The 10,972-nt window shown below is 30.0% G+C and overlaps 1 protein-coding gene across 2 annotated transcripts; it reads left to right on the forward strand.

The window, feature by feature from the left end:
• Nucleotides 1-5,144: 5,144 nt before the first annotated feature.
• Nucleotides 5,145-10,728, forward strand: LOC107957998 (delta-1-pyrroline-5-carboxylate synthase). 2 transcript variants are annotated; one of them, XM_016893637.2, is made up of 18 exons: nt 5,145-5,322; nt 5,422-5,493; nt 6,532-6,635; nt 6,724-6,826; nt 7,130-7,291; nt 7,371-7,648; nt 7,731-8,046; nt 8,124-8,201; nt 8,283-8,372; nt 8,462-8,548; nt 8,673-8,759; nt 9,221-9,317; nt 9,407-9,510; nt 9,627-9,880; nt 9,957-10,025; nt 10,101-10,167; nt 10,238-10,308; nt 10,414-10,728. In XM_016893637.2, exons 1-18 carry the CDS (start codon nt 5,272-5,274, stop codon nt 10,505-10,507), a joined length of 2,184 nt encoding a protein of 727 aa, XP_016749126.1. In that variant the 5' UTR covers nt 5,145-5,271; the 3' UTR covers nt 10,508-10,728. The 2 variants fall into 2 exon arrangements, with proteins under 2 accessions (XP_016749126.1, XP_016749127.1); XM_016893638.2 differs by having other exon boundaries at nt 9,654-9,880.
• The last annotated feature ends 244 nt before the right edge of the window (nt 10,729-10,972 follow it).

The raw sequence follows: 10,972 nt of genomic DNA on the forward strand, positions 1-10,972 counted from the left end.
AACTAGACCAAAAAATTTTAAGTACCAAATTAAAAAATAGTGTCAAATTAAAATACTAAAACTTATATTAAGCCTTTTCAGAAGTATTAGAAAATTAGACTACTTCTTATCACCACTATGTGGATGAGAAAACATTTCTTTTTAAGAAAAAATAAATTAAAATTGTGAATGATAAAAATTAATGGTAGTAATTTATTATAGATAAATAAACAAGAAAATTAAATTAAAATTTAATAATGAAAAACGGGTAAATTAGACTTAAGGTCATTAAATTATTAGTAAGTTTATGCTTTGGTCGCTCAACTTTAAAAAATTACAAAATAATTATTGAACTGTTCAAAAGTTATCATTTAAACCACTTTGCTATTAAGCTAGCGAGCTCCAAGCGACAATACGACGATTTATATGGTGGATCAACATCCATCGACGAGTAGAAGAACATATCTTAAATCCAAGTTGATCTGATCGTCAGTATCAGAGATTGGAGAAAAAAATTGTTTCAATTTTGATTCATATATTCATAATGTTCAAAGTTGTTTCATAAAAAAAATTAAATTATAAAAAAAAAACTTTCGACTGCAATAATTTAATGACCATCTTTTAATTTTTTAAAATTAAATAATTAAAATATAAACTTATACCAGTTTATTCAAATAAAAAACAAGCTAGAGAACAAAATATAAAAAAAAATATGGAAGGCTGAGCAGATTCGTGAACAACTGAAACAAGATTAAGGGATCAAAGGAAAATCTGTCATTTCCATTGCAAACAACAAGATCTCATGTGAATCTTGAACTGCCACGACATCTCATTTTTCTGACAAAAGAAAATGCATGTTTTAGAATGATGTTTTATATCTCTGGGGAATTTTCAGGTGGGGAAAACTTCATTACAGTGTTGAAGCTTTTTTGATGTTTGGATCTGTAAGTGGAATCTTCGTGGTGTGTATTTATAACGTTGAAGTAGGTGAATAAAATTGAATGGTTTAGGTCAAATTTGATTTTGGTCCTTCTACTATACTCTAATTGAGATTTAGTCCTAATATATTTTTTTTATACAATATTTGTACTTTTTATTCAACAATGCTATCATGTTTTGCTCCTTAAAAGCACCCCTAACGAGTTAGATGGGCATTTAAAAAAAATCCAGATTGGTATTAAATCAAAATAATTAACAATGTTAAACCCTATATTGCAGTCGATTATTCACTCTTCTTAAATTTACCTGGGTTCGAATTGCAGTAGTGTTGCTTGCTGTGGTGTGTATGGGCAGTGATTTGTTTCTACCATTAATAGTTGTAGCTATTTAGTATAAGTAATGAAATTATAAAAATATTATCTAATTGTCGATTGTGTCTTACCTGAATTAGTATAGGTATTAATGTTAATGTAAAATAACGTGAGTTTAAGTGCGCTGAAGTATATTATATTCCTATTTATAAGTTAATTCTAAGTATTGTGTCAAAAAGAACAGATTATCGAACTTAAACTTGAATCAAGATTTTAGTAAATACATAAATTTAAATAACAGATTTATGCTATTTTCTTACATAAAAATTGTCGATTTTCATAAAACACAATAACCACCTTTTTTTTTTTGACAAATTAAAGTTTGAATTTTTGTAAAGTAAATAAACCAAAACCACAAATAATTTTACAATTGGTATCAATGACGATAATTTGTATTGTCATGTTGCACTACGTGTCGATTGGTTCATCGTCTTCATTCTATTTCTCTCACTTAATCATTGGGGATGATTTTGATTGATCACCAACGTTAGCGACTCGCCTCACCCACAAACTCAGGAGAAAAAAAAGCGATTAATATACTATTTAGTACATGAATTTAGTTTCAATTTTCACTTTTGGTACTTGAGTTTTTTATCACAATTAAGTACCTAAGTTTAACTTTGGTATCAAGTTTTTTTTTTGTCTCAATTAAGTACCTATGCTTTTTTTACAAGAACATATGTGTCAAACATTCATTAGGCAACAAGATGTTATTTAATTTGGGTACTAATTTAAACATTAAAATCAAACTCATATATCAAATCGAGACGAAAAAACTTAAATACTAAATTCAATACCAAACTCAAGTGCTTAATCCAAAAAAATCTTTCTGACATGCACAGCTTGAAAACCTCATATCTATGCAATCCATGATATCTTATTGAGTTTTCATAAAAAACTGTGAGGATCAAAAGATTAAATTTTATTATTTAAATTTTTTATATAATTGTTAATGTTAATATGTTGTGTCAAAATTTGCTTATTGTAACTTATGCTTATTAAATTCATAATGATTTGCTTTTGAAGGTGTGATTGCATATTGTTAGCCAATTTTGATCAAAATTAATTGTTGTGTGAATGATTGAATCGAAATTCTTTAATTCGAAAAAATAATTAATTTTTTTGATAGAAAAGAATCGCCCTTAAGGGATTACATCAGAAACACACTACTAAAAAAGTATAGAATTATTACGATCCATCACTGAAATTTAATATAATTATTAAATCTCCACTAAATTCTTTTATACAAAATTTACTTGTATCTATAAACTCTCCAAATCATTAAATTAGATGAAAATATATGTTTAAATGCGCTTAAACTTAAATTTTCTTATCTGATGCAATAATAATAATATCAACCGAGTTAAGGTTCAATAAATAAATATCATTGAATCCTTTATATTTACTTAAACATACTTAAATCTACAACCTTTTAATAGTTGGATAGTAATAATATTAACCAAGAAATCTTAATGATGCTGCACCTTTCATTCTATCATTTCAGTTGTCAGTCATTGCTTATAATGATCTTTTGTCATGTATCTTACATTTTTCTTGACTTATCTCCAAATTCTCATGTGTCCAATTTTGCCATGTTCCCTGGGCCATAGGTTAAATCGGTATAATAATATTTTTCAAAATATTTATTTAATTATTTTTAGCAGTGGAACCGACCAAATAATTTAAGTTAAGAACTAATAATCTGACCAGTTCAGCCATTAATCCGATTATTAAAACATTACACGTGACATTCTAAGATTCTATTATGTCGTTATTTGAACACTGAAACTAAATTTATGTATCAAATTGAGACAAAAAAAAACTTATATGCTAAATTCAATATTAAAGCTAAATTTAAGTGTTTAACCCAAAAAAATCTTGAAAACCCTATATCTGTGTAATCCATGATATCTTATTGAATTTTCATAAAAAAAAAGTGAGGATCAAAAGATGAAATTTTATTATTTATCATTTTAAATTTATTATATAGTTATTTTCTGTCAAAATTTGCTTATCGTATGTTATGCTTATTAAATTCATAGTGATTTGCTTTCGAATGTATGATTGTATATTGCTAGCAAATTTTGATCAAAATTACTTGTTTCGTCAATGATTGGATTGAAATTCTTTAAATTGAAAAAGTAATTTTTTTGGATAAAAAAGAATACATCAGAAGCACACCATTAAAGAAGCATAGAACTATTATGATCCATCATCAATAAATCCTGCACTGAAAATTAATATAGTTGAAATTTAATATAATTATTAAATCTCCAATAAATTCTTTTATACCAAAATCTACTTCTATCTATAAACTCTTCAAACCAATAAATTAGATAAAAATTAAAATTTTCCATTTGTTGCAATAACAATAATATATCGAGTTAAGATTCAATCAATAAATATTGATGAATCTTAATGATATTAATTGTTGCAATAACAACAATATTAACAAAAGAATATTAATGATGCTAAATCTTCCATTCTATCACTGCAGTTGTTAGCCATTGCTTTTAATGATGTTTTGTCATACATCTTACATTTTTCTTGATTTATCTCCAAATTCTCATGTGGCCATTTTTGCCATGTTCTCTAAAGTTGAATCGGTTTAATAATTTTTTTAAATTTTATAAAATTTTAAATTATTGTTAGCAATTGAACCAATTAAATAAATTAAATCAGGAACTAATAGTTTGACCAGTTTAATCACTAATTCGATTATTAGAATATTATAGGTGACACTCTAAGATTCTATTACGTCATCATTTAAAAATCTATATAAAAATTTTAATTTTCAAATGATGATGTAATACAATCTCAAAGTGTCACTTTATTAAACTTTTATATTTTTAAAATTTAGACACTAAAGTAGACGTAATTGCTAAGTTCATAGCAAAAACGTATATTATTTTTAGTTTGTATTGAGTCTTTAATATTTTATAATACAAAATAAATATTTTATATTCGAGTAGATGAAAATAATTAAAATATTATAATGATTTATTTTTATAAAATAAAAAATGAATCGGGGTCGGATTCTTTTATCTTTGATACTCAATTTGATTTCATTTCAATTTTTAAAACAATACGAGTCTTATTATATGTAATTATTATATGTGTTTCAACTTCAATATGTGTTAATATCGTGGGTGTACTTTGATCCGAATTATTTAAGTTATTAATTTGTTTATACTTAGTATCAGTTTGATTTGATTTGATTTTGTAATAGCTCGAATATTTATTTGTAGGCATAATAATAATTTGAGCCTAAAATTTTACATTTTCTGTCAATTTAGTCTTTATTATTATTTTAGCTAAATATAACTATTAACCTTTCAAAAAGAGCCCAATTGTTTTTTAAAACTGAAATACCAACTAAAACGTTAATTTTTTAATAATTTTGATTTGGTATCTTGTGTGACAATTCACGTATATTTCATGCTGACATGATACTATTTATCTTATATATTACGCCAACAAATAATTTAAAATTTCAAAAATTTTAAAAATATAAAAATTTCTTAAAATAAAACCATAAAGTACATGTGGATTGCAATATAGATTTCTATATTTAAAATTTTTACATTTTTGTTAGTAATTTCGTTAAAAAGCAACAAACTCTTTTTAAAAGTTTGATTATCAAATTTGACTCGTTTTAAAATGTTGAAGTCAAATTTAACTTTTAAAAAAAAGAGAAAAAAAACTAAATTAATAAAATATGTAAATACTAAGGGTTAGTTCATAAATTTTCCAAAAAAATTACATATAAATAATAATTTTTAATTTTTAATTGTATTTTCACTTTTTTTTCGCGAAAACAACACTATTTATAGAAGGTGGCAAAACGTTGCCTTCATTCATCTTCTTCTCCAAGACCTATCTCTCTTCCACTGTTATACACTGAAACTCCCAATCCCAGATAAAAGAACTGAAAGCTCTGAGTTGATAAACTCGACTCAGCTAGACTCAATCACTTGCCTCCATGGATCCTTCTCGTGCTTTTGTCACAAATGTCAAGCGGCTCATTGTTAAGGTTTCTGTCTCATTTTTTAAAATTAATTTCGAATGATATTTTTAATTAATAAAAACTAATTTTGATTTCTGGGTTTTTGATTAAAAAAAACCCAAAAAGGTAGGAACAGCTGTTGTGACTCGAGGTGATGGAAGATTAGCGGTGGGTAGACTCGGTGCTTTATGTGAACAGGTAAATAATTAAAGAAGACGAGGGCATAATGAGAAATATGGGATATTTTTTAGGGTGAACTACACTAGCAAAGACCCAATTATTAGTAATTTTTCTTAGTCACTTAATTATTCAATTTGATCCTTTTTAGCAAGTGGCGAAATCTGGGAGCTGGCAGGCGCTACCCCTAAAATGGAAAACATTTTATTTATGAATTTTAAAAATTTAAAAATTTTAAATTAATAAAAGTAAAATTATATCTTGGCCCCTAAAAATAATAAAAATTTGATTTAATTCTTTAAAAATTATAATAATATAGGCTATTAAAATAGTGAAATTGTATTTTTACTATCATAAAAATTACAATTTAATTTCGGCCTCCCTAAAAAAAACCCTTGTTTTTAGCACTTTAGTGACAACTTTTAAAAATGGTATAATATAATCTTAACTCTCAATATTTATGAATTATGTCAATTTAGTCTCTAATCTAAAAAAAAGAATTAACCCTCAACATTTAAACGTGTAATTTGATTTTTTTTTTGGATTTGTGATTTTGAGGGTTAATTTGAAAAAAATGAGAAAATATCAAAATTATTATATTAGATTTTTGGGTGTTTTTGTTTTTGTTTTTTATGTGTATTTTCAATCAAATTTAATGGATAAATTTACTTTTTTTTTAACTTTTTAAGTGAAAAGGTAACAAAAAAAAGCAAAAATGAAAAAAAAGGAACAAATTACAAAATGGATAAATGTTAGGGTTAGATTTTTTTAAAAAAATTAAGACTAAATTGACATAATGTATAAATATTGAGGATTAAAATTGCTATTACATCAATTTTAAAAGCTGACATTGTTTAGCCAACCGGTGACCAAAAAAGATAAAATTGAATAGTTGAGTGACTCTTTTGTAACTTTTCATAGTTATGTGACAAAAATATTTACTAATAATCGAGTAACTACTAAGGTAGTTTAGCTATTTTTTATTGAGACCAATAGCTTGTTGGTGAAGCATGGGAATTTTTTACGTCTTTTATTTTTTATTGAATTGGTTACTTGCAGCTCAAGGAACTAAATTCTCAAGGTTATGAGATAGTGCTGGTCACTTCAGGTGCTGTTGGTCTTGGTCTTCAAAGGCTTAGGTATAGAAAATTGGTCAACAGCAGGTAAGATTATCATCTATCAATCAATTTCTTGAATGCCTTTTTTTTTAATAAATTAAACAATTTAGTCCCTTTTTTATTTGTATATTAGCTTGGCTGATCTTCAAAATGCACAATTTGAACTTGATGGCAAAGCTTGTGCAGCTGTTGGGCAAAGCAGTTTAATGGCTCTATATGACACCTTGTTTAGCCAGGTTAGCTAGTCTTGCTTATAATCGAATTGGACTAATCGGTTAAATCGAAAATTGATTAGTTAGACAATGGTAAAAGTATCATAGCGGCACCCGTACTAGGAGTCGGATTGTGTTTTTCACCTCTATTCAAGAAATAGGCAAATTAATCTCTATACGTCAGATCAAAGAGTAAATTACTATTAAGAATTGATCCCTGTACGTCACTATGAGGTCATCGTGGCACACCACGTATCATTATACAATCTTACTCTTAATACATGTCCTTCATATTCAATTATGTAACTGTTTTACTTCTTTATGCAGCTTGATGTTACTTCTTCACAATATCTTGTAACCGACACTGAATTTAGGGACACTAGTTTCAGAAAACAGTTGTCTGAAACAGTGAAATCTTTGTTGTCTTTGAAAGTAATCCCTATTTTTAATGAGAATGATGCAGTCAGCACTCGAAGAGCGCCTTACGAGGTATCCCACGGATCAAATTTTAAATATGTTTCATGTTAGATTCGAGTTGAAATTAGTAACTTGTTTGTTTGTTTTTAAGGATTCGTCGGGTATATTTTGGGACAATGATAGTCTTGCCGGCCTTTTAGCTATGGAACTAAAAGCTGATCTCCTTGTTATGCTGAGCGACGTGGAGGGGCTTTATAGCGGTCCTCCAAGTGACCCGAACTCGAAACTGATTCATACGTATATAAAAGAGAAACATCAATGTGAAATTACGTTTGGAGATAAGTCTAGGCTTGGTAGGGGTGGTATGACTGCAAAGGTTAATGCAGCTGTCTGTGCAGCTTATGCCGGTATTCCTTCTGTTATTACGAGGTATGTTCCGGAACCGAACTCTGTAAATAGGTTATATCGGTGTCTCCTCTCTGTATTTTGATGTTACTTCTGTTTTTGAAAGTGGCTATGCCACTGATAACATTATAAAGGTACTTCAAGGGAAGTGTGTCGGGACTCTGTTTCATCGAGATGCACATTTATGGACTTTGGTTAAAGAACTCGGTGTACGCGAGATGGCAGTTACGGCACGGGAATGTTCGAGACGACTTCAGGCAATGAACTCTGAAGGTCGGAGGAAGATTTTGCTCGACATTGCCGATGCCCTCGAGGCTAATGAGAGTCTAATTAAGATTGAAAACGAAGCTGATGTTACCGCTGCTCAGGATGATGGATACGAGAAGTCATTGATATCTCGTTTGTCGTTGAAACCCGGAAAGGCAAGCATTTGTTGATTTTGGGGGTCACATTTTAGTCTTTTAGCACGAGTTTCATCCGACTTATTTCGTTTTTACAGATATCCGGTCTTGCGAAATCAATTCGTGTACTTGCCGACATGGAAGATCCTATCGGCCAAGTTTTAAAGAGAACAGAGGTTACAAAATCCTCGAAAAACGTTTAAGGAATGCGTCGATATATGTCCTTAATTTGACACTTTCGACTGCCTTTGTCCCAGCTTGCAGATGGACTCATCTTGGAGAAAACATCTTCTCCTCTCGGTGTACTGTTGGTCGTATTCGAGTCTCGACCCGATGCTCTTGTTCAGGTAATCGGAGAATTGACCTTAAGACGTATAAATCCGGTATTGTTTTAGCATATAAGGATTTGTTGAGATTACAATTTGATGTTCAACAGATTGCTTCATTAGCCGTTAAAAGTGGGAATGGCCTATTGCTCAAAGGTGGCAAAGAAGCTAAGAGGTCTAATGCAATCTTGCACAAGGTTCGATTCCCCCATGTTCTCGAGAAATCGATCCGATTAACTCAAATCCAAACTTGGGTTCGGGTTGCTTTTTCTATTTATATGAGATCATAACCCTTGTTGCCTTATCACTTTTGTTTCTCAGGTGATTACTTCGGCCATCCCAGAAAATATCGGAGAAAAACTCATTGGACTAGTGGCTTCAAGAGAGGATATTCCCAATTTACTTAAGGTGATTTGTACAATTTTGAGTTGATATAAGTTCTCTGTTATATATATATATATATAAAAGTACCATGGAGGCCCCAATATTAGTGATTGGATTACATTTTGTCCCTTTTACTAGAAAAAAGCAAATTAGTTCCTATACATTAGTTAAATAGCAAATTGATCTGTTTGTTAAAATTTCCATTCATTTCTACTATTAAAAACTGGTCTGTGTACTTTAACATTATCTATACATGGCATGCCATGTCTAGTTTTCATTAGCCATGCTAGTTTTTAACAGTACAATTGAAAGGTACTTTTAACAAAAATGACCAATTTACTCTTTGATCTAATATATAAAGACTAATTTACCTATTTTCTAAGTAGAGAAAGTAAAATGCAATCCGGCACTTAATACAATGAGGTCCATAATACTTTTACATATACATATATGATGGTTTTTTAAAAGTTTGTATTTTGGCACAGCTTGATGATGTGATAGATCTTGTCATCCCCAGAGGCAGCAATAAACTTGTTACTCAAATTAAGAATTCGACCAAAATCCCTGTTCTTGGTCATGCTGGTAAGAAAAAAACGTATGCATGTATGTATGTATATACATATGTATGTATGTATGTATGTATGTATTGATATTTGGACGTTTGTGTATAGATGGAATTTGCCATGTTTATGTGGACAAATCTGCTAAGGTGGATATGGCTAAACAGATTGTTCGTGATGCAAAGATAGATTATCCTGCAGCATGTAATGCTATGGTAAAATTTCATTTTAATCCAAATGATCCTACCCGAAACTGAAATGACCCGAAATTTTTTAACTCGAAACCCATATTGATCCAACCCAGAATCAACTTAACCCGTTCAATTGATAGGTTTATTCGGTTCCCATCGGTTCTCAGGAAACTCTTCTGCTACACAAGGATTTATCAAGTAACGGTTTGCTCAATGAACTCGTTTCGGATCTCCGACATGAAGGTGTTACACTTTATGGTGGACCAAGAGCAAGTTCGTTGTTAAACATACCGGAGACTTGTTCATTTCATCACGAATACAGCTCGATGGCTTGCACGATCGAGATCGTGGACGATGTCCAAGCTGCTATCAATCATATACATCAACATGGAAGGCATGCCACGAATATCTGAACTCGAATTCGTTTTTCTTCAGCTTGGTAGTATGATTAAACTTACTTCTGTTTGCAGTTCTCACACTGATTGCATTATCACTGAAAATCATGAAGTTGCTGAAACTTTCTTACATGGAGTCGACAGGTTCGGGTTTTAAGGTTTAGAGTTTTCGTTTTTATTGTTCGGAATACTAGTTAAACATCTGTTAATTGTTTACAGTGCTGCTGTATTTCATAATGCAAGCACTCGGTTTTGTGACGGAGCACGATTCGGACTCGGTGCCGAGGTATTTAATCTTTCCAAGTTCTTAATGTTACACAACATTGTTGATTGATGTTCTGTTTTTTGGATTACAGGTTGGAATAAGTACCAGTAGAATTCATGCTCGTGGTCCGGTCGGAGTCGAAGGATTGTTAACAACTCGATGGTATGCGAGTCCCGAACCGTAATTTTATTATTTTAATTTAGAATGATTTTTTAATGATGGAAATTGATCATCTTTCATATTTTCTTTCCTGGTTTTTTCTTATAGGATTTTGAGAGGCAGTGGGCAGGTAGTAGATGGTGACAAAGGGGTTATTTACACTCACAAGGATCTTCCCCTTCAAACTCCATTATACATTTAAAAGGAAATGTTCTTTTTAACCCTTTGATTATTGTAAGATTATGTACCTTAGGTAAGGGTTTGAGTCGAGCTGCTAGGAGAGTTTACTCCATTTAAAGATTCAACTCAAGGTTTTTAAAATTAGATCGGTGATCAATTCGGTCAAATCCTTGATTCTCAATCCAATCGATTTGATCGGTTCAATTGAATAAATTATTAAAAAAATAAAGAAAATTACTTCAACTGATTCACGAGTTAACCACTTTAACCTCTTATTCTGAATTGGTACCCTAATTAATTCCTGATCCAACCGATCCATTCCGATTCTGAAAACAAATATAGTGATTAGGGGTGTTTAAACGGTTAACCGATCGGTTAATTAAACAGAATCAGTATTAACCAAATTAATCGATCTTTTTAATCCTTTAACTATTAATTGAACCAAAATATTTCGGTTAATTTGGTTAACCGTTAACCGATCGAATTA

This window comes from Gossypium hirsutum, chromosome A01, assembly GCF_007990345.1.
Source record: "Gossypium hirsutum isolate 1008001.06 chromosome A01, Gossypium_hirsutum_v2.1, whole genome shotgun sequence".
NCBI lineage: Eukaryota > Viridiplantae > Streptophyta > Magnoliopsida > Malvales > Malvaceae > Gossypium > Gossypium hirsutum.